Source organism: Eleginops maclovinus, chromosome 14 (assembly GCF_036324505.1).
Source record: "Eleginops maclovinus isolate JMC-PN-2008 ecotype Puerto Natales chromosome 14, JC_Emac_rtc_rv5, whole genome shotgun sequence".
Classification (NCBI taxonomy): Eukaryota; Metazoa; Chordata; class Actinopteri; order Perciformes; family Eleginopidae; genus Eleginops; species Eleginops maclovinus.
In genome coordinates this window covers 11,247,058-11,269,349 of record NC_086362.1, presented here as the reverse complement: position 1 = coordinate 11,269,349, position 22,292 = coordinate 11,247,058, and the positions used below count along the sequence as shown (strand labels likewise).

At 38.3% G+C, this 22,292-nt stretch overlaps 5 protein-coding genes across 6 annotated transcripts; all 5 read right to left on the bottom strand.

The window, feature by feature from the left end:
* Nucleotides 1-122: 122 nt before the first annotated feature.
* LOC134875973 (uncharacterized) lies at nucleotides 123-1,794 on the bottom strand. The gene is made up of 5 exons (XM_063900764.1): nucleotides 1,685-1,794; nucleotides 881-1,570; nucleotides 657-782; nucleotides 552-574; nucleotides 123-424 (listed from the first exon to the last, which is right to left on the bottom strand). Exons 1-5 carry the CDS (start codon nucleotides 1,740-1,742, stop codon nucleotides 305-307), a joined length of 1,017 nt encoding a protein of 338 aa, XP_063756834.1. The 5' UTR covers nucleotides 1,743-1,794; the 3' UTR covers nucleotides 123-304.
* A 1,159-nt stretch (nucleotides 1,795-2,953) lies between these two features.
* Nucleotides 2,954-4,739, bottom strand: LOC134875920 (immunoglobulin kappa light chain-like). Its single transcript, XM_063900660.1, has 5 exons — nucleotides 4,676-4,739; nucleotides 3,829-4,536; nucleotides 3,595-3,714; nucleotides 3,463-3,506; nucleotides 2,954-3,370 (listed from the first exon to the last, which is right to left on the bottom strand). The coding sequence occupies exons 1-5, from the start codon at nucleotides 4,728-4,730 to the stop codon at nucleotides 3,251-3,253; spliced, it is 1,047 nt and encodes a 348-aa protein (XP_063756730.1). The 5' UTR covers nucleotides 4,731-4,739; the 3' UTR covers nucleotides 2,954-3,250.
* Nucleotides 4,740-6,934: 2,195 nt separating this feature from the next.
* LOC134875921 (uncharacterized) lies at nucleotides 6,935-9,251 on the bottom strand. Its single transcript, XM_063900661.1, is given in 6 exon segments — nucleotides 6,935-7,612; nucleotides 7,708-7,751; nucleotides 7,849-7,968; nucleotides 8,311-8,694; nucleotides 8,697-9,011; nucleotides 9,149-9,251. Coding segments are annotated over 6 exon segments (1,038 nt in total). The 5' UTR covers nucleotides 9,204-9,251; the 3' UTR covers nucleotides 6,935-7,492.
* Nucleotides 9,252-11,407: 2,156 nt separating this feature from the next.
* LOC134875922 (uncharacterized) lies at nucleotides 11,408-18,009 on the bottom strand. 2 transcript variants are annotated; one of them, XM_063900664.1, is made up of 5 exons: nucleotides 17,945-18,009; nucleotides 12,785-13,486; nucleotides 12,323-12,442; nucleotides 12,182-12,225; nucleotides 11,408-12,085 (listed from the first exon to the last, which is right to left on the bottom strand). In XM_063900664.1, exons 1-5 carry the CDS (start codon nucleotides 17,997-17,999, stop codon nucleotides 11,966-11,968), a joined length of 1,041 nt encoding a protein of 346 aa, XP_063756734.1. In that variant the 5' UTR covers nucleotides 18,000-18,009; the 3' UTR covers nucleotides 11,408-11,965. The 2 variants fall into 2 exon arrangements, with proteins under 2 accessions (XP_063756734.1, XP_063756732.1); XM_063900662.1 differs by lacking the exon at nucleotides 17,945-18,009 and adding an exon at nucleotides 13,627-13,686.
* Nucleotides 18,010-20,445: 2,436 nt separating this feature from the next.
* On the bottom strand, nucleotides 20,446-22,292 carry LOC134876319 (uncharacterized). The gene is given in 6 exon segments (XM_063901311.1): nucleotides 20,446-20,866; nucleotides 20,959-21,002; nucleotides 21,089-21,205; nucleotides 21,321-21,839; nucleotides 21,842-22,024; nucleotides 22,238-22,292. Coding segments are annotated over 6 exon segments (1,038 nt in total). The 3' UTR covers nucleotides 20,446-20,746.

Sequence of the window (22,292 nt, the reverse complement as noted above, 5' to 3'; positions counted from 1 at the left end):
GATCCTAAACCTAAAAGTATTCAAGTGGCTTTTATAGCATTAGCTTCTAAACATAGGCGACTGGTTAAGTCATAAAAAAGTAGGTAGTAAAAGAAGCATATGTCTTTAGATACATGGTTTATTTAAAAGAACGTTACGAACATATCCTGCTTAGACTTCACAGTGGATAAAAGACTATGCTAAAATGTACATAAATGAAGAATAGATAGATTTTTTTCTCCTGGCTGCAGACGACAAAGAACAGAAAATCAAAAACATAGACTCATTGTTTTACTCAAAAGTACAACATGCACCATGTCAAGCTCTACTTCTTTACGCTGTAATACACACATTCACTCCAGGACGGATCCCTCTGTGTTCTTGATCTGTTTTTCAAGTTGACACTCAAAGCAGCATAGTAGATCTTTTCTCCACATTGGTACTCCTGCAACACAATGTATATCAGTCGATCATTATTGTGATCCTGACAAATTTTAAAACAATATCCAGCAAGGTAAAGGGTGTTTGAATGGTAATTTAGCTGTTATAAATGGTAAATGGATTTCACTCACCTCGCCATCTGCTGTGGACGGAACTGGGTAAAAGAAAAAAGCAGTTTTTAATCAAAAGCAACATTGGGCTTTATTAAGCCATACGTTTGAAACCGTATAACTTACCTGCTGATTGACCACTGTTTTTCTTGTTCATCATGCACACCAAGAAAGCCAGTGAAACACTCAGGATGGTGGTGAATATCGAAGCTATACTCAAAAAAAGCACCAAGAAATGAGAGTCCACGCCACCTGTAGAGAGAAACAGAGCTTTCAGTAGGTTTTTAGCCAGAGTTTGTTAAAAGAGTACAAAGTTGAACTGCAACAACCTCGGCTAGAAAGTTACTTACCTTGAAAATCCAGCTTGGTCCCGTCTCCAAACAGTATGTGTCCACATGAGGCAACAGCACAGTAGTAGGTCCCAGCGTGAGAAGTGTTCAGGTTCTTCATTGGCAGGTTGTACACGCAGGTGTTTGTTTGAGTCTCACACTGATCTTTTCTCCCTCCATGGGTGTAAATGAGTCCTGGAAGAGTTTCTTCAGGGTATTTGAACCAGTAAACACTGTGTTCGCTATCACAGCTCCCTGTGAGTACTGTACAGTTCAGAGTCACAGAGCCTCCTGACTCGACAGTCTCAGATGCTGACTGATGGACTAAAGTTGTCAAATCTGAACCCTGAACATCGACTAGAGTGCTCACAGAAATGTCTAATGTGTATAGATAACAATGTATGCAGAAATAAGTACCAGAATCTGATAAGCGCAACTTTGTAATTGTCAAGTGGTTGTTACCTTTTCCTTTTTCAGTAGTCAGTGTGAAGCGTGAATTGTTCTTGTATTCCCCATAGAAATTTGTGTCTGTGTTATACATATAGAATGTGGAGATGAGAGTAGGTTTCTGCCCAAGAGTTTGCTTATACCAGTAAAGCCTTGCAGCAACAACGCCTTCATAGAAACATGACAAAGTCAAGGTCTCTCCTGTTTTAGCTGATACAAAACCTCTCTCTTCACGAACAGATGGGGTCGGATTAGTCATCTTGTCTGAAATGAAAAAAGACAAATGTAGTAATTCAATGTGAGAAGCCTTAGTATAATCCAAATACAAATATTTGTAAGAGAACAAGTTTGAATTAAAAAAAAAACTAAAAAACTCACCCATTATCCCCAAGCACAGATGGGTGAAAAAGAGAGCAGACAACGGAAATGTCCTCATGTTCAATTTCAAGTTTGAAATGAAAGAATGTCCATCCTGTCTCTCCTCTCTAGAGGCGAAACTAGGTTTGATTGGCCAATCTGAAGTGACTGCCATATGTCCTACTAAGGAAACGCGGTCACATGTTCTCTTACATAAACTGTCAAGTCAAATATATATTTTAAAACCTTGTCATGGTGACAGGATTTCTTGGATTTAGATTTACATCAGATGTTATCATTTTCATTTCAAATATAATTATGTAATAACACATTGGATTTTTCAATGAGGGAGCGTTGTTTAAGTGATTTTAGGCTTAAGAGTTATCCTTTTAAGGCTGCAGACACCACTACATCCTGCTGAAAACCACCAAATGTGAAAGACACACTGAAAGAGATACAATGCAAAAAGTATGTAGGTGAGAACAGGTCTGAGAGAAATAGATGCTTCATTTCTTATCAAAGAATGTTAATTGTGTAGTTGTTCACGCAACACTTCAAAATAACAATTGAGTTAACTAGTGCCAATGTGCATACACCATTACTTCAAGACAGTTTTATTGATTAAAGGAAAGCTAAACTATTGTACGATCTGGTGTCGATTATCTTCATAATTCAGTATGGATGGTAAAGTGCGTAATTTCATATAATTTTAGTTTTTAATCAAGCCAATCAAGCTCGGTTTCAGTATTAGAATTGTAATAATCCTGGCTTATAGTTTTTACTATTTTATTTTAATTTCTGGTTTAACTTCCTGTCTTTGTGCGTTTTTCTAGTGGTGTTTCTGTGCTGGCTTATCCTATCTTCACACCTGCTCTGAATCAGCCTCGTTATTCCTTCCCAGCCAATCAGCTTCTTCCACGTTCCGAGAGTTTTCCCGCCTGTTTTGATTGGTCTTACTAGTTTCACCTATCCCATATTAACCCTGCAGAAACCTGACTTTCTGTCCATCTGCATTTCATCCCCTCATCTGAAAAGTTTGTATTTAAATTCTGCTTTTCTGTTCAGACTGTTTTGTTGATCAATCTGCTGTTTAACTGAAGTCCTTTGTAGTTTCAATATATCTTTGAGATTTTCATTATGGTTCAGAATAATAACGTCAAAGTTCTGCACTCATTTTTTGGGGTTAAGAACAATCTAAAAATGTGTAAAATTGGGTCTAAAGATTGTCTAAAACTGAAATAGGGCCATATGAGGAAGTGAACACACATGCTCTTAATATATTGTCTCAAGTCCATTTATTAAATTAGCCCTTTTTGATCATGACATGACATACAATGGACATAAGAATGCACACATTTTTAAGGGTAAAGGAAAACAGTCAGATATTAACTACATCACTAAGATGTGAAAAGAGCTTTTGTCAATCTGCCTGCATGAGGGGCATTGGGATTGTTGGCATGGAGCAACATTCATGAAATACATTGATAATTGTGTACTTGGCTTCATCTTTTGACTGCAGACCACTAAGATAAAAAAATGTATCTCAAAATCTACTTTTAGGTCTATATTATATTTGAAATGGTAGGTCTACAGCTTGACACCAGAGTACACACATTCACTGTTGGTGATGTTCCTCTGTCGTCTTGCTCTGTTGGGCACATTGACACTTATAGCAGCGTAATGGAGGCTGTCTGCGTGCCGGTAACCCTGGTAATAAAATATGTAGAAATGGATGAGGATAAAAAATAGAATAACATTTCTGCCGATTGAAAAATTTAACTAATTGAGATAATTCTCACCTCTGTATTTGCTGTCGAAGGAGCTGATAGTCTTGGTTCAGACTCTGATTGGGAACATAGAAAAAAAAAATCAGTAAAGAGTTCTATTGATTGAATGCAAGCTTCCGTAAAAAAGCAATCGGTACAAGTTACCTGTTGATTGGCAGTTGTTTCTCTTGTTCAGCTTGCACACTAAGAAAGCCAGTAGAACGACCAGAATGGAGTTGAAAGCCAAAGCTCCACTCAAGAAATACACAAGAGAGATGACCTCTTCTGTAGAGAGGAAACACCACAAACACAACAACTTTTATCTTGTTGTTGATTTTAAGTCTCAATGGGAGTTAGCCATAATTGACTCTTCATTAAATAATCCAGTTAATGACTTACCTTCAAAATCCAGCTTGGTCCCGTTTCCAAACAGTATGTGTCCACATGAGGCAACAGCACAGTAGTAGGTCCCAGCATGAGAAAGATTCAGGTTCTTCATTGGCAGGTTGTAGTCACAGGTGTGTGTTTGAGTGTTGGGTTTCCTCTCACACTGATCACTGCTGCCTCCGTGGGTGTAAATGAGTCCTCGTCGAGTTCCTTTAGAGTTTTTGAACCAGTAAACACTGTGTTCTCCATCACAGCTGCCTGTGAGTACTGTGCAGTTCAGAGTCACAGAGCCTCCAGGCTGGATGATCTCAGATACTGACTGATGAACCAAAGGTTGGGTGTTCACACCTGAACCCCGAACATCAATAAAAGAGCCTTCCGCAAAATCGAAGACAAATTTGGAGAAAATTGCACAGTAGTAAGTAGCTGAGTCTGAAATGTGCAAATTTAAAATCGTCAACTGATTTGAACTATTTCTACTGTCCAGTCTGAAGCGTAAATTGTTCTCAAATTCATCATAAAAAGTGGGTCTTGCCTTATACAGATAGATGGAAGAAATGAGCCTCGGTTTCTGTCCCAGAGTTTGTTTATACCAGTAAATCCAACTTGTATCACTAGCCTTATAGAAGCATCTCAAAGTCACACTTTCTCCAGGTTTAGCAGATACAAAACGTTTCTCTTGACGAACACTTGAGGATGATATCTGATCAGTCGTCTGAGCTGAAATAAGAGTCAAAGGAAAAATACAATTATTAACATTGGATGAATTCAGCTAGTACTGTAGTTGAGATGAAAAAATATTGAAAGCATTTCCATGAAAAGTTGCTGAAAAGGAAAGCGGCATAAAAATACAACTCACCCATTGTTCCCAAGAACAAACACATCAGAAAGAAGATCAACTTTGGAGACGTCATCTTGTTCGAATCCTTGAGTTGAGTGAGAATGATCTCGATACTCTCTCCACTCTTAAGACACAAGAATGCGTTTGATTGGCCAGCCTGAAGTGACACTGTACATCCTACTTGATCACATGTTCACTGCCATTTATAGGTTCAAGTTTGAGAAGACTCACTTGTTGAAAGGTAAATGAAGAACACAATGGCTCTTTGTTTTAGTATCATATTTAAAATCAGGGAGAATAAACTGCAGGTACTCATTGTTTTCACCAGTAGTGCTGTGAATATAATATGAAAGGGTAACAGGTTAGTTGCATATGTTCTTTAGGTTAGTTAGTGCAACACGCTTTGTGTTATTTGAAAATGAATGGTGCTCACTGGATTGAGACACAGAAATCTATCTTGCTCTCAGTATAGGTTTATGGAAAATGTAAATCATATCGGACAAAAGTGTCAAGTAACCAAATGACTCTCATATACTGTCCCTGTGTCTACATGGGTCAGACGTTGGTGGTAAATATGCATTGGCTAATTAATACAACAATAATATGGTAATGTAGTCTAAATCTCTTAGGGATTATTGAAGTTGCTCAAAACAGAAAGTCTATCTACCATAAGCGTATTACTATAGGCCAAGGGTTTAGTGATAATTGAGCCTTGCAAAAGGAGAAATGTGATTTAGTCATACCTATATATATGAACCTAATGACTTCAAACACTTCTTAATATCTATAATCACTAATATTCCAAACAAAAGTATGTGTAGTTTTAGTATTGTTAAATGTAAGTTGATAAATATTCTTCTTATGAATTGAATTGCACTGTTGTTGGTCTTTTAAGGAGCATCTATGCCAGATTGCCAACACACTTACATCCTGCTAAAACCACAAAGGCTGCTGCACTAAGAGAGATACTAGAAAAAAAGGACTGAGAGGACTGACTTTTGAACCAGAGCACACCAATGTGACATCTCTATGAAGCAGAACAAGTCCTTCTACTGTACCTTTACATTTCTGCGCCATAAGTCATCATTAAACTAAGGGAATGAGTCAGCGCTGTTAGCAGGCCTCTCATTTATATTTTATATACACTATATTATATTTTTGTGAGTAATCCTAAATACAAATGAAACTGTTGTCTGTTACGATGTAAATATGCAGTGCACATCCTTTTGTGCATCTTGTTTACCGTAGCCAATCAACAACTTCCAGTGTGGAAAAATTAAGCTAAAGTGAAAGTGGGGAAAAAAACTGCAGTTCATTGAAAGGCCACTGGAGGTTTGCTGCAATGCCATATGAATCCACATTGGCCTCCATGTGAAAACACATAACTTTACAGCAGAAACTGTTTGGTCTCTGGCTCACATCCCTCCTAATGGTACCTCTACAGGGGTAAATTATCAAATAACTCAGCCATTTAAATCATATTAAGGCTCAAAGTAGCTGCTCTCCGTTCAGGGAGGAATATGCTGAGGACAGTTTTTGTTATAAAAATGAAATAATTGAAACTTGAAGTAAGGCATGATTGTTTATCAGTTTTTTTTTCTGCCATTAAACCCTAACACCAGAACAGTTATTGAGATGGGTGAGCAGCCCCTTGCAACCAGGCCCTCGAGTGAACAGCATGTTGGATGAACAAGTGCCACCATACTATATTTCTCACAATGTTCATGTTTGTTTGATCATAAACATAAATTCAACATACAACAAAACAATTGAGAAAACAGAAACAATGAGGATAAAGAAACATATGAAATCTGGCCTCAAAGCATTTAAGGAACTTTTACAATATCAATGATTCTGAGCCTCTCAACACAGGCCACTGGTTAAGTCATACAAAAAGCATGGATTACTTTGGTACTAACTTAAATTAATCATTGTTGAAATATTGTTTACTTGCTAGAACATGGATCTCTGTATCTGCCTCGTCTTCACATCCAATCAGCTTATTCCCTGTTCCCAGAGCTTTCCCCGCCTGTTTTGATTGGCCTTATCAGTTTCTCCTGTCCCCCATTAACCCTGCAGCAGCCTGACTTTCTGTCCACCTGCAACTCAGCCTCTCATTTGAATAGATTGTATTTAAATCCTTTTCTTTTTTGCTGAGACTCTGCTTTGTCAGTCAAACTGCTATATTACCAAACTATTTAGTAGTTTTACTGCCATACTCTCATCTTAAACGTCCATAGGAGTATGGATCAGTAAAGGGACATCAGAGCTCCACAATATTTTGAAAAGCACACCTTTTTATTCTTTGATAGTATCGGACAAAGTACAATGATATAAAAACAGGTCTGGAGATTGTCAAAAACAGGAGATATCGTCATATGAGGAAGTGAACACACATGCACATAACATATTGTCTCAGATTGAAGAGTTTATTTAATAAATTAGCCCTTTGCTATCACTAATTAACTACAACGGACATAAGAAAATATATACAGCACAACATTCTTGCTTTCTGGAGGATTCTAAAAAGATATGTTATGACGAGTTCTTTGGTTGAGGTTCAGGAAATGTATTGCACTGCACACATCCAACCCCCATATTTGTACACCTTACTCGACGCCTCTTTACTAGAAATGCATTTGTACTGTTTGCATGGGGCATAAATCCTGAGCTGTAAATTTGAACACAATTAGGAATATCTGGCTGCAATTTTGAAATACAGATCACTCGGAAAATACAGAAATGATTCTCTAAATCTACTTCTAAATCTAGTTTACATTTGAAAAACGACTTGATCTCAAAGTAAATCAACACACATAATGTAACGTGGTAGGTCTACAGCTTGACACCAGAGTACACACATTCATCGTTGGGGATGTTCTTCTGTCGTCTTGATCTGTTGGCCACATTGGTACTTAAAGCAGCATAATGGATGCTGTCTGCATCCCGGTAACCCTGGTAATAAAATATGTAGAAATGGATCAGAAAAATGAAGAGGAGTAAAAATGTCATCGATTTAAAAAAAAGGAAATGATTGAGCTAAATTTCACCTCTGCATTTGCTGTAGAGGGAGTTGATAATCTTGCTTCAGACTCTGGAGAGACATTGGAAACATAGCACAAAATATATAGTATAATAAGTTACATTGGGTGCCAGCAAGCTTTCAGACATACACAATAATTACAAGTTACCTGTTGATTGGCAGTTGTTTCTCTTGTTCATCTTGTACACTAAGAAAGCCAGTAGAACGACCAGAATGGAGTTGAAAGCCAAAGCTCCACTCAAGAAATACACAAGAGAGTTGACCTCATCTGTAGAGAGGAAACACCACAAACACAACGGTCAGCTTTGTGTTTTAAGTGTGTGATTGGAAGTTAGATACAGCCACGGAAAACATTTAGAGACCACTCCAATTTGTTCTTAAATCTTTGTCTCTACATGTATGGCAGCGATTCAAGTGTGTGTTGAATTCCAACACAGAGAAACATTGCCAGTAGTTTATAGAATACAATAAAAATAAAAAAAACATTTAAACCAAAAGACGTACCTATAAAAGATAAAACAAGAGAAACTGATAATGCTGAAGTGGTCTATTGATTGTTTCCGGGGCTGTATACATTACTTTTCATTAAATAATTTAGTGAATTGCTTACCTTCAAAGTCCAGCTTGGTCCCGTTTCCAAACAGTATGTGTCCACATGAGGCAACAGCACAGTAGTAGGTCCCAGCATGAGAAAGATTCAGGTTCTTCATTGGCAGGTTGTACTCACAGGTGTGTGTTTGAGTGTTGGGTTTCCTCTCACACTGATCACTGCTGCCTCCGTGGGTGTAAATGAGTCCTTGAGAGTCCTCAGAGTTTTTGAACCAGTAAACACTGTGTTCTCCATCACAGCTGCCAGTGTTTACGGTACAGTTCAGAGTCACAGAGCCTCCAGGCTGGATGATCTCAGATACTGACTGATGAACCAAAGCTGGGATGTTCAAACCTAAACTTTTGATACTGAGTGTAGAGCCTTCTGCAAAATGCACCACAAATTGAAAGCAGATGCACAGTAGTAAGTAGCTGAGTCTGAAATGTGCAGATTTAAAATTGTCAAGTGATTTGTACTTTTTCCGTGATCAAGTGTGAAGCGTGAAGTGTTCTTGAATTCATGATAAAAAGTGGGGTTTTTATCGTACACATAGACGGATGAGATGAGCCTCGGTTTCTGTCCCAGGGTTTGTTTGAACCAGTAAAGCCAATTTGTTACATGTTTAATGTAGCATGGTAAGGTCACATTTTCTCCAGGTTTAGCAGATACAAAACGTTTCTCTTGATGAGCACTTGAGGATATTTTCTGATCAGTCGTCTGAGCTGAAATAAGAGTCAAAGGAAATATACAATTATTAACATTGGATGAATTCAGCTAGTACTGTAGTTGAGAGGAACAATATTGAAAGCATTTCCATGAAAAGTTGCTGAAAAGGAAAGCGGCATAAAATACAACTCACCCATTGTTCCCAAGAACAAACACATCAGATATAAGATCAACTTTGGAGACGTCATCTTGTTCGAATCCTTGAGTTGAGTGAGAATGATCTCGATACTCTCTCCACTCTAAAGACACAAGACTGCGTTTGATTGGCCAGCCTGAGTGACACTGTACATCCTACTTGATCACATGTTCACTGCCATTTATAGGTTCAAGTTTGAGAAGACTCACTTGGTGAAAGGTAAATGAAGAACACAATGGCTCTTTGTTTTAGTATCATATTTAAAATCAGGGAGAATAAACTGCAGGTACTCATTGTTTTCACCAGTAGTGCTGTGAATATAATATGAAAGGGTAACAGGTTAGTTGCATATGTTCTTTAGGTTAGTTAGTGCAACACGCTTTGTGTTATTTGAAAATGAATGGTGCTCACTGGATTGAGACACAGAAATCTATCTTGCTCTCAGTATAGGTTTATGGAAAATGTAAATCATATCGGACAAAAGTGTCAAGTAACCAAATGACTCTCATATACTGTCCCTGTGTCTACATGGGTCAGACGTTGGTGGTAAATATGCATTGGCTAATTAATACAACAATAATATGGTAATGTAGTCTAAATCTCTTAGGGATTATTGCAGTTGCTCAAAACAGAAAGTCTATCTACCATAAGCGTATTACTATAGGCCAAGGGTTTAGTGATAGTTGAGCCTTGGAAAAGGAAAAAATGTGATTCAGTCATACCTATATATATGAACCTAATGACTTCAAACACTTCTTAATATCTATAATCACTAATATTCCAAACAAAAGTATGTGTAGTTTTAGTATTGTTAAATGTAAGTTGATAAATATTCTTCTTATGAATTGAATTGCACTGTGGGTGGTCTTTTAAGGAGCATCTATGCCAGATTGCCAACACACTTACATCCTGCTAAAACCACAAAGGCTGCTGCACTAAGAGAGATACTAGAAAAAAAGGACTGAGAGGACTGACTTTTGAACCAGAGCACACCAATGTGACATCTCTATGAAGCAGAACAAGTCCTTCTACTGTACCTTTACATTTCTGCGCCATAAGTCATCATTAAACTAAGGGAATGAGTCAGCGCTGTTAGCAGGCCTCTCATTTATATTTTATATACACTATATTATATTTTTGTGAGTAATCCTAAATACAAATGAAACTGTTGTCTGTTACGATGTAAATATGCAGTGCACATCCTTTTGTGCATCTTGTTTACCGTAGCCAATCAACAACTTCCAGTGTGGAAAAATTAAGCTAAAGTGAAAGTGGGGAAAAAAACTGCAGTTCATTGAAAGGCCACTGGAGGTTTGCTGCAATGCCATATGAATCCACATTGGCCTCCATGTGAAAACACATTACTTTACAGCAGAAACTGTTTGGTCTCTGGCTCACATCCCTCCTAATGGTACCTCTACAGGGGTAAATTATCAAATAACTCAGCCATTTAAATCATATTAAGGCTCAAAGTAGCTGCTCTCCGTTCAGGGAGGAATATGCTGAGGACAGTTTTTGTTATAAAAATGAAATAATTGAAACTTGAAGTAAGGCATGATTGTTTATCAGTTTTTTTTTCTGCCATTAAACCCTAACACCAGAACAGTTATGGAGATGGGTGAGCAGCCCCTTGCAACCAGGCCCTCGAGTGAACAGCATGTTGGATGAACAAGTGCCACCATACTATATTTCTCACAATGTTCATGTTTGTTTGATCATAAACATAAATTCAACATACAACAAAACAATTGAGAAAACAGAAACAATGAGGATAAAGAAACATATGAAATCTGGCCTCAAAGCATTTAATGGACTTTTACAATATCAATGATTCTGAGCCTCTCAACACAGGCCACTGGTTAAGTCATACAAAAAGCATGGATTACTTTGGTACTAAATGAAATCAATCATTGTTGAAATATTGTTTACTTGCTAGAACATGGATCTCTGTATCTGCCTCGTCTTCACATCCAATCAGCTTATTCCCTGTTCCCAGAGCTTTCCCCGCCTGTTTTGATTGGCCTTATCAGTTTCTCCTGTCCCCCATTAACCCTGCAGCAGCCTGACTTTCTGTCCACCTGCAACTCAGCCTCTCATTTGAATAGATTGTATTTAAATCCTTTTCTTTTTTGCTGAGACTCTGCTTTGTCAGTCAAACTGCTATATTACCAAACTATTTAGTAGTTTTAATGCCATACTCTCATCTTAAACGTCCATAGGAGTATGGATCAGTAAAGGGACATCAGAGCTCCACAATATTTTGAAAAGCACACCTTTTTATTCTTTGATAGTATCGGACAAAGTACAATGATATAAAAACAGGTCTGGAGATTGTCAAAAACAGGAGATATCGTCATATGAGGAAGTGAACACACATGCACATAACATATTGTCTCAGATTGAAGAGTTTATTTAATAAATTAGCCCTTTGCTATCACCAATTAACTACAACGGACATAAGAAAGCATATACAGCACAACATTCTTGCTTTCTGGAGGATTCTAAAAAGATATGTTATGACGAGTTCTTTGGTTGAGGTTCAGGAAATGTATTGCACTGCACACATCCAACCTCCATATTTGTACACCTTACTCGACGCCTCTTTACTAGAAATGCATTTGTACTGTTTGCATGGGGCATAAATCCTGAGCTGTAAATTTGAACACAATTAGGAATATCTGGCTGCAATTTTGAAATACAGATCACTCGGAAAATACAGAAATGATTCTCTAAATCTACTTCTAAATCTAGTTTACATTTGAAAAACGACTTGATCTCAAAGTAAATCAACACACATAATGTAACATGGTAGGTCTACAGCTTGACACCAGAGTACACACATTCATCGTTGGGGATGTTCCTCTGTCGTCTTGATCTGTTAGGCACATTGGTACTTAAAGCAGCATAATGGATGCTGTCTGCATCCCGGTAACCCTGGTAATAAAATATGTAGAAATGGATCAGAAATATGAAGAGGAGTAAAAATGTCATCGATTTAAAAAAAAAGGAAATGATTGAGCTAAATTTCACCTCTGCATTTGCTGTAGAGGGAGTTGATAATCTTGCTTCAGACTCTGGAGAGACATTGGAAACATAGCACAAAATATATAGTATAATAAGTTACATTGGGTGCCAGCAAGCTTTCAGACATACACAATAATTACAAGTTACCTGTTGATTGGCAGTTGTTTCTCTTGTTCATCTTGTACACTAAGAAAGCCAGTAGAACGACCAGAATGGAGTTGAAAGCCAAAGCTCCACTCAAGAAATACACAAGAGAGTTGACCTCATCTGTAGAGAGGAGACACCACAAACACAACGGTCAGCTTTGTGTTTTAAGTGTGTGATTGGAAGTTAGATACAGCCACGGAAAACATTTAGAGACCACTCCAATTTGTTCTTAAATCTTTGTCTCTACATGTATGGCAGCGATTCGAGTGTGTGTTGAATTCCAACACAGAGAAACATTGCCAGTAGTTTATAGAGTACAATAAAAATAAAAAAAACATTTAAACCAAAAGACGTACCTATAAAAGATAAAACAAGAGAAACTGATAATGCTGAAGTGGTCTATTGATTGTTTCCGGGGCTGTATACATTACTTTTCATTAAAACATTTAGTGAATTACTTACCTTCAAAGTCCAGCTTGGTCCCGTTTCCAAACAGTATGTGTCCACATGAGGCAACAGCACAGTAGTAGGTCCCAGCATGAGAAAGATTCAGGTTCTTCATTGGCAGGTTGTAGTCACAGGTGTGTGTTTGAGTGTTGGGTTTCCTCTCACACTGATCACTGCTGCCTCCGTGGGTGTAAATGAGTCCTTGAGAGTCCTCAGAGTTTTTGAACCAGTAAACACTGTGTTCTCCATCACAGCTGCCAGTGTGTACGGTACAGTTCAGAGTCACAGAGCCTCCAGGCTGGATGATCTCAGATACTGACTGATGAACCAAAGCTGGGATGTTCAAACCTGAACCTTTGATACTGATTGTAGAGCCTTCGGCAAAATGCACCACATATTGGATGCCAGATGCACAGTAGTAAGTAGCTGAGTCTGAAATGTGCAGATTTAAAATTGTCAAGTGATTTGTACTTGTTCCGTGATCAAGTGTGAATCGTGAAGTGTTCTTGAATTCATGATAAAAAGTGGGGTTTTTATCGTACACATAGACGGATGAGATGAGCCTCGGTTTCTGTCCAAGGGTTTGTTTGAACCAGTAAAGCCAATTTGTTTCATGTTTAATGTAGCATGGTAAGGTCACATTTTCTCCAGGTTTAGCAGATACAAAACGTTTCTCTTGATGAGCACTTGAGGATATTTTCTGATCAGTCGTCTGAGCTGAAATAAGAGTCAAAGGAAAAATACAATTAATAACATTGGATGAATTCAGCTAGTACTGTAGATAACATGAAATAACATAGAAAGCATTTCCATGAAAAGTTGCTGAAAAGGAAAGGCGGCATAAAAATACAACTCACCCATTGTTCCCAAGAACAAACATGTCAGATATAAGATCAACTTTGGAGACGTCATCTTGTTCGAATCCTTGAGTTGAGTGGAAATGATCTCGATACTCTCTCTACTCTTAAGACAAAAGACTGCGTTTGATTGGCCAGCCTGAAGTCACATTGTACATCCTACTTTAAAAAACCTGACCACATGTTCACTGCCATCTATAGTTTCACGTTTGGTTCTTGAGAGGATTCACTTGGTGAAAGGTCTATGAAGAACACAACGGCTCTTTATCTTGTGCTATATTTAACAGTAGAGAGAATACACTGTGGGTTACACACTGCTTTGCCTGTAGCTACAGGAATGCTGTGACTATAAAATGAAAGGGTAACAGGTTAGTTAAAGGAGTTTTTTAGGCTTTGGCTGAAGCTAATTTAGTGTAGCAGGTTTGGTGTGACTTTAAAATGACGGTTAGTTAGAAAATACACATGGATCCATATTTGCCCTCAATATATGTGTTTGCATATATGTAAGTAACCAAATGACTCTCATATACTGTCCCTGTGTCTACATGGGTCAGCAGTATGTGGATAATATGCATTAGCTAGTGAATAAAATAATGTAAAGTAAATCACTTAGGGATAAGTGATGTTGTTCAAATAGGTTTAAGTCAGGGGTATTCAACTAAAATTCAACGAGGTCCAGTTAGAGAAAATGACCTCAAGCAAAGGTCCGGAACTTCAAAATGTTTAACTGGTGTTATGAATGACTGTGATATTCATTAGCTGTGACTTAGTAGCTGTATCAACGTCTGCATGTAATCAACAGCTGACTGTCTCATCCAACAAACAAAGTACAATTCAAAAACAACAATATTTATTGTCTCTTGAACTATACAGATATACAGTGTAATACTGTAGATATTTGTAATGTTCCACTCAGGCTGCATCTAAAATAAAATAGAGAAAATAAATAAAAAGCTTTTGAAAAAGTGTGCATCTTAAAAGAGATTCATTTTAGATAGATTAAATAAAGTGCAGCAGCAGCTTGAGTTTCCCTTTCTCTTTGTTAACCGTTTCACATCTTCACAGTTTCAGCCAATTATATAACACATCAGTCAGAACACATCATAACAATTGAACAGTTTTAAGGTTTGTCTTCCTGTCCCTCTTATATTACACTCCCTCACTGACTGTGTTTTGTTCAGTAACAGAGCTGAGCTCTAGCCTGTCCGGCCAGGATTTCTCATACACATGTGAATGTGCTCATTGGTGCTCCACTCACCACCTTCTCTCTCTGTCTCCCGCTAACTCATCTCTCTGTCTTCTCTCTCCCTATAACTCCTCTCTCCACTCACTCTTCTCTCCGCCTTCTCTCTTGGTCTCCCGCTAACTTGTCTCTTCTTCTTGTGTCTGTCTCCCTGTATCGCTCACTCGTCTCATTCGACCCCTGTTGGTGCCGGTTAAATCAGAATTGTCCCGTCAAAAGGAAAATCCCTTATTAATGTATTGATTATAGGTCCGGGTTCGTCTAGGTCAGGATCCGGACCCGGAACGCGATCCGCCTGTTAGTAAACTATGGTCTAAGTGATAATTGAGCGGTGGAAAAGCAGACATAGATTTTAGCCATCCCTTTACATGAAACAAATGGATTAAATTGCTTTTAAAGACTATAATCAGCAATATTACAAACCAAAGAATTGTACTACAAGAGAATTTGAAGTTCTATTATTGTTAAATGTGTCCTGATAAATATTCTACTAATTTAATTGCACTGCAGGTGGTCTTTGGATTAAAGAACATGTTTGTACAATTGCAAACACCCTTACATCCGGCTTGAACCACAAAGGCTGCTGCACTCAGAGAGATACTTCACAAACAGGTCTGAGAGGACTGACTTTTGAACAGGGGGCACCACTCTGACATCCCTGTGAAGGAAAAAAGTCCCTCTACTTTACCTTTACATTTCTGCGGTCAAAAGCCTCCCATTAAATGAAGAGAATGAGTCAGCTCCGTTAGCAGGCCTCTCATTGATACTTTATATACACTATGTATTTGTTTGGCGTGAGTAATCCTAAGTATTACCAGAAACTCTTGTCTGTTGCCCAGTAAATATGCATTGCACATCCTTTGCTTGTGTTGTATGTTGTATCCAAGCAGCAACTTCTGGTGATGAAAAATGAAGCTGAGGCGGAAGTGGAAAAAAAATGCAGGTCATTGAAAGGCCCCTTGAGGCTGGTTTACAAAACGAATTAACCCTCACTGACCTCCATGTTGAAATGCCCATCTTTACAGCAGTAACAACTTGTTTAGTATAGGTAAGAAGTTAACCAGCATTGTAGGACTGAAAAGCCAGAGTTAACCCTCAACTTACCTCACTAACCCACAATCCTCCTTGTAGGACGGTCCAGTCTCTGTTTTGTCCGTCTATCTGCTCTATAACTAAACTCCTAAGTAGTTAAAATGCTATGCTCTATCTATTAGATTTCCATAAAAGTGTGGATCAGAGAAGGTTCATCAAAGCAACATACTCTTGTGAAATGCACACATTTTATTGTATTGGTTAAGTACAAGATTAAAATGATTAAAGAGGTATAAAGATTGTAAGAGATATTGCTATGAGGAAGTGAACAAACATGCACATGATATATTGTCAAGATCAAAGTGTCCATTTCATATTTTAGCCTTTATTGAATACTGAGGAGATACAATGAACATAATAAAGCATATAAAGCACATCATAACATCTACCTTTTAAATATATATCAAATTTAAAACAAGACTAAATGCAATGTTGTATATCCTAGGTGATTTATTAGGGTAGGTCTACAGCTTGACACCAGAGTACACACATTCACTGTTGGTGATCTTCCTCTGTCGTCTTGATCTGTTGGGCACATTGACACTTACAGCAGCGTAATGGAGGCTGTCTGCGTCCCGGTAACCCTGGTAATAAAATATGTACAAATGGATCAGGATATTGAATAGGAGTTGATATGTCATCGATACAAAATGGAACTTATTAAGATAAATTTCACCTCTGCATTTTCTGTAGAGGGAGTGGATAATCTTGCTTCAGACTCTGGAGAGACATTGGAAACATATCATCTTTTTCATGTTTCATACGGTGCAAACAAGCTTTAGACAAATACAATAATTACAAGTTACCTGTTGATTGGCAGTTGTTTCTCTTGTTTTTGTACAGTAAGAAAGCCAGTAGAACGACCAGAATGGAGTTGAAAGCCAAAGCTCCACTCAAGAAATACACAAGAGAGTTGACCTCATCTGTAGAGAGGAAACACCACAAACACAGAACAGCTTTTTGGTGTTTTATGTTAAGATTGATCAGGAATCAGCCATATAGATAATGATTCATTAAATGATCGATTCAAATACTTACGCTCAAAGTCCAGCTTGGTCTCGTTTCCAAACAGTATGTGTCCACATGAAGCAACAGCACAGTAGTAGGTCCCAGCATGAGAAAGATTCAGGTTCTTCATTGGCAGGTTGTAGTCACAGGTGTGTGTTTGAGTGTTGGGTTTTCCTCTCACACTGATCACTGCTGCCTCCGTGGGTGGAAATCAGTTCTAAATATGAAACCTCAGAGTTTTTGAACCAGTAAACACTGTGTTCTCCATCACAGCTGCCAGTGTGTAGTGTACAGTTCAGAGTCACAGAGCCTCCAGGCTGGATGATCTCAGATGCTGACTGATGAACCAAAGCTGGGATGTTCAAACCTGAACCTTTGACACTGATTGTAGAGCCTTCTGCAAAACTCACCACAAATCGACCGCCAGATGCACAGTAGTAAGTAGCTGAGTCTGAAATGTGCAGATTTAAAATTGTCAAGTGATTTGTACTGTTTCCGTGATCAAGTGTGAATCGTGAAGTGTTCTTGAATTCATGATAAAAAAATTGTATTTCTTCGTTCACATAGACGGTGGAGATGAGCCTCGGTTTCTGTCCCAGAGTTTTTTTGAACCAGTAAAGAAGTTTTGCACCACCTTCATGAAAGCATCTCAAAGTCACATTTTCTCCAACACTAGCTGATATAAAACGTTTGTCTTGACGAACACTTAATGTTGGTTTCCGATCATTCGTTTGAGCTGAAATAAGATTCAACACACACACACACACACACACACACACACACACACACACACACACACACACACACACACACACACACACACACACACACACACACACACACACACACACACTCACACACAGATAATTGCAATAGATGAAGTTCGTAAAATCTGGGATTATTTGAAGCATTTACATTAAGAGTTTCTAGAAGGGGAAATTATTTAAAGAAGAGCCGCAGCAAAATACAACTCACCCATTGTTCCCAAGAACAAACACATCAGATATAAGATCAACTTTGGAGACGTCATCTTGTTCGAATCTTTGAGTTGAGTGGAAATGATCTCTATACTCTCTCCACTCTTAAGAGACAAGACTGTGTTTGATTGGCCAGCCTGAAGTCTCATTGTACATCCTACTTTAAAAAACCTGACCACATGTTCACTGTCATCTATAGTTTCACGTTTGGTTCTTGAGAGGATTCACTTGGTGATAGATCTATGAAGAACACAACGGCTCTTTATCTGTGCTATATTTAACAGTAGAGAGAATACACTGTGGGTTACACACTGCTTTGCCTGTAGCTACAGGAATGCTGTGACTATAATATGAAAGGGTAACAGGTTAGTTTAAGGAGTTCTTTAGGCCTCGGCTGAAGCTAAGTTAGTGCAGCAGGTTTGGTGTTATTTGAAAATGAAGGTTAGTTAAAAAATACACAGAAATCCATATTTGCCCTCAATATATGTGTATGCATATATGTAAGTAACCAAATGACTCTCATATACTGTCCCTGTGTCTACATGGGTCAGCAGTATGTGGATAATATGCATTAGCTAGTGAATAAAATAATTGAAAGTAAATCACTTAGGGATAAGCAAAGTTGTTCAAAAAGGTTTAAGTCAGGGGTATTCAACTAAAATTCAACGAGGTCCAGTTAGAGAAAATGACCTCAAGCAAAGGTCCGGAACTTCAAAATGTCTAACTGGTGTTATGAATGACTGTGATATATATTAGCTGTGACTTAGTAGCTGTATCAACGTCTGCATGTAATCAACAGCTGACTGTCTCATCCAACAAACAAAGTACAATTCAAAAACAACAATATTTATTATCTCTTGAACTATACAGATATACAGTGTAATACTGTAGATATTTGTAATGTTCCACTCGGGCTGCATCTAAAATAAAATGGAGAAAATAAATAAAAAGCTTTTGAAAAAGTGTGCATCTTAAAAGAGATTCATTTTAGATAGATTAAATAAAGTGCAGCAGCAGCTTGAGTTCCCCTTTCTCTTTGTTAACCGTTTCACATCTTCACAGTTTCAGCCAATTATATAACACATCAGTCAGAACACATCATAACAATTGAACAGTTTTAAGGTTTGTCTTCCTGTCCCTCTTATATTACACTCCCTCACTGACTGTGTTTTGTTCAGTAACAGAGCTGAGCTCTAGCCTGTCCGGCCAGGATTTCTCATACACATGTGAATGTGCTCATTGGTGCTCCACTCACCACCTTCTCTCTCTGTCTCCCGCTAACTCATCTCTCTGTCTTCTCTCTCCCTATAACTCCTCTCTCCACTCACTCTTCTCTCCGCCTTCTCTCTTGGTCTCCCGCTAACTTGTCTCTTCTTCTTGTGTCTGTCTCCCTGTATCGCTCACTCGTCTCATTCGACCCCTGTTGGTGCCGGTTAAATCAGAATTGTCCCGTCAAAAGGAAAATCCCTTATTAATGTATTGATTATAGGTCCGGGTTCGTCTAGGTCAGGATCCGGACCCGGAACGCGATCCGCCTGTTAGTAAACTATGGTCTAAGTGATAATTGAGCGGTGGAAAAGCAGACATAGATTTTAGCCATCCCTTTACATGAAACAAATGGATTAAATTGCTTTTAAAGACTATAATCAGCAATATTACAAACCAAAGAATTGTACTACAAGAGAATTTGAAGTTGTATTATTGTTAAATGTGTCCTGATAAATATTCTACTAATTTAATTGCACTGCAGGTGGTCTTTGGATTAAAGAACATGTTTGTACAATTGCAAACACCCTTACATCCGGCTTGAACCACAAAGGCTGCTGCACTCAGAGAGATACTTCACAAACAGGTCTGAGAGGACTGACTTTTGAACAGGGGGCACCACTCTGACATCCCTGTGAAGCAGAAAAAGTCCTTCTACTTTACCTTTACATTTCTGCGGTCAAAAGCCTCCCATTAAATGAAGAGAATGAGTCAGCTCCGTTAGCAGGCCTCTCATTGATACTTTATATACACTATGTATTTGTTTGGCGTGAGTAATCCTAAGTATTACCAGAAACTCTTGTCTGTTGCCCAGTAAATATGCATTGCACATCCTTTGCTTGTGTTGTATGTTGTATCCAAGCAGCAACTTCTGGTGATGAAAAATGAAGCTGAGGCGGAAGTGGAAAAAAAATGCAGGTCATTGAAAGGCCCCTTGAGGCTGGTTTACAAAACGAATTAACCCTCACTGACCTCCATGTTGAAATGCCCATCTTTACAGCAGTAACAACTTGTTTAGTATAGGTAAGAAGTTAACCAGCATTGTAGGACTGAAAAGCCAGAGTTAACCCTCAACTTACCTCACTAACCCACAATCCTCCTTGTAGGACGGTCCAGTCTCTGTTTTGTCCGTCTATCTGCTCTATAACTAAACTCCTAAGTAGTTAAAATGCTATGCTCTATCTATTAGATTTCCATAAAAGTGTGGATCAGAGAAGGTTCATCAAAGCAATATACTCTTGTGAAATGCACACATTTTAATTTATTGATTTAGTACACGATTAAAATGATTAAAGAGGTATAAAGATTGTGAAGAGATATTGCTATGAGGAAGTGAACAAACATGCACATGATATATTGTGTCAAGATCAAAGTGTCCATTTCATATTTTAGCCTTTATTGAATACTGAGGAGATACAATGAACATAATAAAGCATATAAAGCACATCATAACATCTACCCTTTTAAATATATATCAATTTTAAAACAGACTAAATGCAATGTTGTATATCCTAGGTGATTTATTAGGGTAGGTCTACAGCTTGACACCAGAGTACACACATTCACTGTTGGTGATCTTCCTCTGTCGTCTTGATCTGTTGGGCACATTGACAGTTACAGCAGCGTAATGGAGGCTGTCTGCATCCCGGTAACCCTGGTAATAAAATATGTACAAATGGATCAGGATATTGAATAGGAGTTGATATGTCATCGATACAAAATGGAACTTATTAAGATAAATTTCACCTCTGCATTTTCTGTAGAGGGAGTGGATAATCTTGCTTCAGACTCTGGAGAGACATTGGAAACATATCATCTTTTTCATGTTTCATACGGTGCAAACAAGCTTTAGACAAATACAATAATTACAAGTTACCTGTTGATTGGCAGTTGTTTCTCTTGTTTTTGTACAGTAAGAAAGCCAGTAGAACGACCAGAATGGAGTTGAAAGCCAAAGCTCCACTCAAGAAATACACAAGAGAGTTGACCTCATCTGTAGAGAGGAAACACCACAAACACAGAACAGCTTTTTGGTGTTTTATGTTAAGATTGATCAGGAATCAGCCATATAGATAATGATTCATTAAATGATCGATTCAAATACTTACGCTCAAAGTCCAGCTTGGTCTCGTTTCCAAACAGTATGTGTCCACATGAGGCAACAGCACAGTAGTAGGTCCCAGCATGAGAAAGATTCAGGTTCTTCATTGGCAGGTTGTAGTCACAGGTGTGTGTTTGAGTGTTGGGTTTTCTGTCACACTGATCACTGCTGCCTCCGTGGGTGGAAATCAGTTCTAAATATGAAACCTCAGAGTTTTTGAACCAGTAAACACTGTGTTCTCCTTCACAGCTGCCTGTGTGTAGTGTACAGTTCAGAGTCACAGAGCCTCCAGGCTGGATGATCTCAGATGCTGACTGATGAACCAAAGCTGGGATGTTCAAACCTGAACCTTTGATACTGATTGTAGAGCCTTCTGCAAAACTCACCACAAATCGACCGCCAGATGCACAGTAGTAAGTAGCTGAGTCTGAAATGTGCAGATTTAAAATTGTCAAGTGATTTGTACTGTTTCCGTGATCAAGTGTGAATCGTGAAGTGTTCTTGAATTCATGATAAAAAATTGTATTTCCTCGTTCACATAGACGGTGGAGATGAGCCTCGGTTTCTGTCCCAGAGTTTTTTTGAACCAGTAAAGAAGTTTTGCACCACCTTCATGAAAGCATCTCAAAGTCACATTTTCTCCAACACTAGCCGAAACAAAACGTTTGTCTTGACGAACACTTAAGGTTGGTTTCCGATCATTCGTTTGAGCTGAAATAAGATTCAACACACACACACACACACACACACACACACACACACACACACACACACACACACACACACACACACACACACACACACACACACAGATAATTGCAATAGATGAAGTTCGTAAAATCTGGGATTATTTGAAGCATTTACATTAAGAGTTTCTAGAAGGGGAAATTATTTAAAGAAGAGCCTCAGCAAAATACAACTCACCCATTGTTCCCAAGAACAAAGTCGTCAGATATAAGATCAACTTTGGAGACGTCAT

Coding starts and splice junctions, on each gene's coding strand:
- LOC134875973 (XM_063900764.1), bottom strand. CDS start 1,742: ATGAGGACATTTCCGTTGTCTGCTCTCTTTTTCACCCATCTGTGCTTG. Junction 783..880: donor GACCAAGCTGGATTTTCAAG/GTAAGTAACTTT, acceptor TTCTCTCTACAG/GTGGCGTGGACTCTCATTTC. Junction 575..656: donor AAACAGTGGTCAATCAGCAG/GTAAGTTATACG, acceptor TCTTTTACCCAG/TTCCGTCCACAGCAGATGGC.
- LOC134875922 (XM_063900664.1), bottom strand. CDS start 17,999: ATGACGTCTCCAAAGTTGATCTTATATCTGATGTGTTTGTTCTTGGGA. Junction 13,487..17,944: donor TTTGTTCTTGGGAACAATGG/GTGAGTTGTATT, acceptor CTCTTATTTCAG/CTCAGACGACTGATCAGAAA. Junction 12,226..12,322: donor AAACAACTGCCAATCAACAG/GTAACTTGTAAT, acceptor ATGTCTCTCCAG/AGTCTGAAGCAAGATTATCA.
- LOC134875920 (XM_063900660.1), bottom strand. CDS start 4,730: ATGACGTCTCCAAAGTTGATCTTCTTTCTGATGTGTTTGTTCTTGGGA. Junction 3,715..3,828: donor GACCAAGCTGGATTTTGAAG/GTAAGTCATTAA, acceptor TCCTCTCTACAG/AAGAGGTCATCTCTCTTGTG. Junction 3,371..3,462: donor CTTCGACAGCAAATACAGAG/GTGAGAATTATC, acceptor TTTTATTACCAG/GGTTACCGGCACGCAGACAG.